Source organism: Neltuma alba, unplaced genomic scaffold (genome assembly GCF_004799145.2).
Source record: "Neltuma alba isolate B1F8T4 unplaced genomic scaffold, ASM479914v2 tig00006740_pilon, whole genome shotgun sequence".
Taxonomy (NCBI): domain Eukaryota; kingdom Viridiplantae; phylum Streptophyta; class Magnoliopsida; order Fabales; family Fabaceae; genus Neltuma; species Neltuma alba.
Window position 1 is genome coordinate 1 of NW_021634567.1, and position 5,791 is coordinate 5,791.

General features: G+C 37.1%; 1 protein-coding gene across 1 annotated transcript; it reads left to right on the forward strand.

The window, feature by feature from the left end:
- Positions 1–3,537: 3,537 nt before the first annotated feature.
- Positions 3,538–5,014, forward strand: LOC114751015 (early nodulin-75-like). The gene is made up of 2 exons (XM_028939671.1): positions 3,538–4,126; positions 4,174–5,014. The coding sequence occupies exons 1-2, from the start codon at positions 3,538–3,540 to the stop codon at positions 4,791–4,793; spliced, it is 1,209 nt and encodes a 402-aa protein (XP_028795504.1). The 3' UTR covers positions 4,794–5,014.
- The last annotated feature ends 777 nt before the right edge of the window (positions 5,015–5,791 follow it).

The window sequence follows — 5,791 nt, forward strand, 5'->3', positions numbered from 1 at the left end:
TTTAATCATTTTTTAAATTTTTTTAAAACAGTACAAAAATACTAGGGACATTAACGTTAACCGTTTAACAAAAATATCAACTAAAAAAATAGTACAAAAATACATATAAATTTTTTTGAAATGGTGCAAAAATACACCTGTAGTTTCAGTGATTGCAGCATTTTGTATCTATTTGAAAATTTTATGCATAATTTTGTACTTTTTTTTTACTTATATATTTGTTAAACAGTTAATATTAGTTGACTTATGGTCATAATTTTTTTATATCATTTTAAAAAACTGTATGCATATTTTACATTTAAAAACAATTTATGATATATACTTCCATGATGAAATATTTCATGAGCAGATTTGTTTTTTTTTTTTTGGTTGGAAAGTTAGATTTGTATTTTAGTCCAAAGTAATAACGCGCGTACACTAACAGATCAGCAATCATTCACATCGTAACGTTAAAAAGAGCATACGGCAACCAAGTCATAAGCCCAACGGCAGAAACATAACAAAAAGACGTCACGCACCGACTCCAAACGAACAAATTAAACATATTAAAAAATTAAGTACAAACAATCAAATTAAATATATTAAAAAGAACCCAAACGAAATATCAAGATCCTCATTGAGAAAACTTTTAAATTTTTAGATTCAGTTCTGAATCTAAAAAATAGATACCTAATTTACATTATGTTACGAATTAACTAAATAAGTTGTTCGCTCCATTTAATCTTCATTAAAGAGATTTGGTTAACTAATTTAGATATATTAAAAGAGTTGTATAAATTAATTAATCATAACAAATATGATTATATTGAAAAAAATTAATTTGAGACGGATTTAATGAATCAATTATCATTTATAATTATAATAAAGTAGTTAAAATGATTATATTAATTGATTACTTGTTATATCTTATATTTGGTGCGGAAATAAAAGTCTTGAGGATGGACTACATTTAAGATTAAGGGCCTGTTTGGATGATATCCAAAACCATGGTTTGGAAGGCAAAACCATGATTTGGATAAAATGCCATCCAAATAGCCTCAATATTTTGAAACCATGGTTTCAGGTAAAACCATGGTTTGCTTAGAAGCAGAAAAGAGTCGCTTCTGGGGGTGAATTGGGAGTGTCAGATGAGGCAACGGTCTAATTGACCAAAAGCATCGTTTCTTCCTTCGCCAACCGACACTTTCACTGGAGTGAATATAATCACTGGTCGACACTTTCAGCTTGCCTCTTTGCCCTTCCTTCGCCGTCGCTGCTATGAAATTCTACACCGATGAGATCGTCTTGGGCTAGTGAAAACAAGGGCTGGTTGTGTGTTTCTCGGCTCGCCAAAACCAGATCAAGCGTTGGGTTGTTCAATCCATCCATCCTCGGTTTCCAATCTCTGCCGTTCAGTTTGCCCAGTCAGGTTGCCATCATCGTCATCGTCATCATGCATGACGACAGTGGAATGCAGCTTAGACTTGGGTTTGGCTTTCTGGTTTCAAGCAACAAAAGTGCCCTGATCCATTTCACAGTATGCACAGAGAATGAAAACAGTTGGCCACAATTGGAGTTTGCACTGAGTTATAACATATCCAGAGAACTAGAGGGGGTTTTTTTTTTTTTTTAACTTTTGGGCTAGAACTAGAGCGGATTATAATTAGAATTAGAAAGTAGAAATAAATATGAATTGCACCCAAAAACAATTTTAAAAAGTATACTTAATAAAATAAATATGAATTATACCCAAAAAAATATAAATATGAATTCTCATTTGATTAATACAATTTTTTTGTCTATCAAGTTTACTTTCAATTTAGTTTATTAACAATTTTATTTCTTCAAATCAAAATATATTATAAAATTTATCCCTCATATAATTATCATATTAACTTATGTCTTTTTTAGCAATTTGCACATGTAAAAGTGTTTTTAGTAATAACTATCCAAATACTTCTACTTCTCAGAATCAATTTTTCACAAAATTTATTCATCACAAAATCTATTCTCCCCAAAACTTATCCTTCAGAAGCTATTCTCCAAATCATGGTTTGGTTTCATCTAAACACCCCCTAATTTTCTTTAGCAAAAGGGATATTACTTGTTGGATTGAGCCATCCAAAAGTGCCGACAAAAAGAAGTCAGCAAGGAGACGGAAAAATGAATATGCCGAGCTGCGCTTTGGACTGGTGGTTGAGCAGATCTTCAAATGTTGTCATATGATATCTACCAAACATAGCATGCTTCTTGTTATTCCTGGAACAATGCTCACCACAGGCAGGACGCTTCAATTTAAGTCAACTAATGGCACATCGTATTCATATGGTTAATGACCGAAGTTAATACGAAAACACCCAATTTAAAATGTGAGCTGATATATGGATGCAATTTTAAAAACAATTAAGTAAATGAAATATAGCGTTAAATTACAAGTGTTTGAGGACCTGAGAGTAAAGGTTGTGATGATCATACTCTTGTATAAAAATAAGGCTAGAGAAGTGTGTGTATAATTCTCCATTCCTAATGTGAGACTTATTTAACTTATTTGATTAGATTAAAAAAAATTAGGTAAGTTAGTTAGTTGTAAGAAACATGACATATTTTCCTAAAACACCATAATCATCTTCTTTAATACCTTATCTCCCTCTTCTATTTGATTATGATTGAAAGAACATCAATAAAAGTAATTAGAAAAAATTAATAAATATGAAAACTGAGTCTTACATTTAGAACTAAAATCAACTCAATAATTATATCATACATTAAGAATCAGAGGAAGACACACACGTGTGTATGCGTGTATAGCGTGTATAGCGAAAGGGATAGGAGCGAGGACCACACGAAGCTTTACTGAAAGCGCGGGGAAAAAAAGTCACCGCCCTACGTGGGAAATGGAGAAAGCCAACGTTTGAAGTGTGAACATCCTCCTTCTTCTTCACTACTGCCCCTAATCTGTCCCCCTCACATTGATTATTACAGCATTAATAATGTCTCCATAAACCGGGCTCTCCATGTGTCTCCTTTCTATTCAGATCCCATGAATATTTTTCCACAACATTAACGATCTGTAAATTAGAATAAATTCATAATAATGTATGGATATTAAGAAAATTTTCAAACTTATATATCATCTATATTCAGAACAGGACAGATGGAATGGGGTAACAATTGTCAATATTTTTCACTCAACTAGAAACGGAATCAGTTTGGAGCTTCAATGGAAAATTAATGACTTTTGTTTGTGAGAGAGGTTGGGAGGACAGTAAGACCAGCCTTTGGAGTAAAGCAGATGGATTTGAAGTGAACAAGCTGGCGGGCCCACAAATATTTGAAAGACATACAATTCAACAAAAATTGAGTTATCATGCGAGCACGTTGCGTCAACGTTTTCAACTGGAGAGGAAATCATAGAAGACCCATCGAGTGTGAAACCGTTGACAGTCGGTGTCTAGTGACATGATGAGTGACGTTGCATCCCAGGATCTTATACTATAAAAGGAGCACTCGCATCTTCTACTCCTCACACTCGACCCATCTAGCTTTCATCACCATAATATGGCTTCTAGTATTCTGCTTGTGTTCTTCTTAGGACTGGTGCTTCTCATCAGTCCACTCACTGCGGATTTCCATCATGAGCCTTTCCCTCAACACAAACCACCTAAGCCTGTTGGTGAACCTCCACAGGGAAAGCCATTTCCAGGTGACAAACCACCTAAACCAATAGATGAACCTCCAAAAGGAGAGAAGCCACTTCCGGAAGATAGGCCAATGCCCGAACCAAAACCCAAAGGTGATAAACCCCCTCCAAAGAATGAACCACCGCATGACCTTGATCACCTTGGACATCGTTTAGAAGAAGAAAGGCCATTTCCCGAACCAAAACCAAAAGGTAAGAAACCACCTCCAGAGAATGAGCCCCCACATAACCCTGATCATCCTGGACACCGTTTATCTGAGGAAAGGCCATTCCTCGAACCAAAACCAAAAGGCGAGAAACCACCTCCAGAGAATGAGCCACCACATGACCCTGATCACCCTAGACACCGTTTAGAAGAGGAGAGGCCATTCCCCGAGCCAAAACCAAAGGATGAGAAACCACCTCCAGAGAATGAGCCACCACACGACCCTGATCACCCTGGACACCGTTTAGAAGAGGAGAGGCCATTCCCCGAGCCAAAACCAAAGGATGAGAAACCACCTCAGAGAATGAGCCACCACACGACCCTAATCACCCCGGACACCGTTTAGAAGAGGAGAGGCCATTTCCTGAACCAAAACCAAAAGGCGAGAAACCACCTCCAGAGAATGAGCCACCACACAACCCTGATCACCCCGGACACCGTTTAGAAGAGGAGAGGCCATTCCCCAAACCGAAACCAAAAGGCGAGAAACCACCTCCAGAGAATGAGCCACCACACGACCCTGATCACCCTGGACACCGTTTAGAAGAGGAGAGGCCATTCCCCGAGCCAAAACCAAAGGATGAGAAACCACCTCCAGAGAATGAGCCACCACACGACCCTGATCACCCCGGACACCGTTTAGAAGAGGAGAGGCCATTCCTCGAGCCAAAACCAAAGGGCGAGAAACCACCTCCAGAGAATGAGCCACCACACAACTCTAATCACCCTGGACACCGTTTAGAAGAGGAGAGGCCATTCCCCGAGCCAAAACCAAAAATTGAGAGAGAGAAGCCGCCACAGGATCCTCATCACAAGCACCCTCCTACTTGGGAAAATGCTAAAAAGTTGCCAAGAAAAATGAAGCCCGAATTGCCTCGTAGGCCTCCCCATAAACCTCCAATGAACTGAGCATATAGAAGATTAGTACCATGTAATATTTTAAGACTAGAATAATGGCATGTTGTGTTTATCATGCTTTGCTTACAATTTCTAGTTATATGTATGTTACTCTCTACTGTGATTCGCTGTGGTTTTGTAGTCCATGTGATTGGAAAGGCACTTGTTATCGGCGCTTGTTATGTATTATATTCAGTGGTGCTCTATTTTATTACTTTCATATTTGTCTTGCTTCTCTGCCTTATATATCTGTTTCATACTTCTGGCTCAAAAAAAAAAATCAAATCACAAACTTTCCCTTTTGGCTAAGTACTGTAGTCGTATCTCATTGCATGCATAAGAGTAATGATTTTAACTTCCCAGCTACAGGAGTACCAAAAACGAGCAAACTCCTTTGTCAGTACATAAGACAGGCCATTTAATTAGTACTGTATTCAGTAAAAACGGCCCAATAATTTGGCCCATCTATTCCATATAATCAAGAACCTTTTGTTGGCCTCTTTTTGGTCAAGTAACGAGCTAGTTTCATTTGACCATTAAAGGCGCTACTCTTCATACATCGACATAACTGAACCGAATTGGCAAGGCCGAATCGTTTTACCAAACGCCATGCGCCCAAACAAGAAACATGGAACGCTATGAGATATAAATAATGGGTAATAAAAAAGGAAGCAAAACACTGAGATGAGTGAGAAACAACAAATGAAAAAGAGGATTTGGAACACACCACTGCTGGGTTACTACATAATTTACAGGAAGATTTGTTGGGTCTGGGTAGCTATCGTCGAGTGATGATCTAGTTGGGATTTGTCCCCCTTTGTTCAATTTTTTTTTATTTTAAAAAAAGCAAGTAAAACAGAAGGAAATACACCGTGCCGCCGCATGAGGAAAATGGAAGCATATAGAAAGAGAAATTTTTTTAATGAGTTTAATTTAAAAAATTGGAGAAGTAAGATTTTAAAATTTTAATAATAAAATATGTAAAATAAAAGAGTAATAAAAATTAATTA

What these genes read in the sequence shown, in the direction of transcription:
- LOC114751015 (XM_028939671.1), top strand. Translation starts at nt 3,538, where the DNA reads ATGGCTTCTAGTATTCTGCTTGTGTTCTTCTTAGGACTGGTGCTTCTC. An exon ending in CCCTGATCACCCTGGACACC is followed by an intron (nt 4,127 to 4,173) that starts GTTTAGAAGAGG and finishes CCAAAGGATGAG; the next exon opens with AAACCACCTCAGAGAATGAG.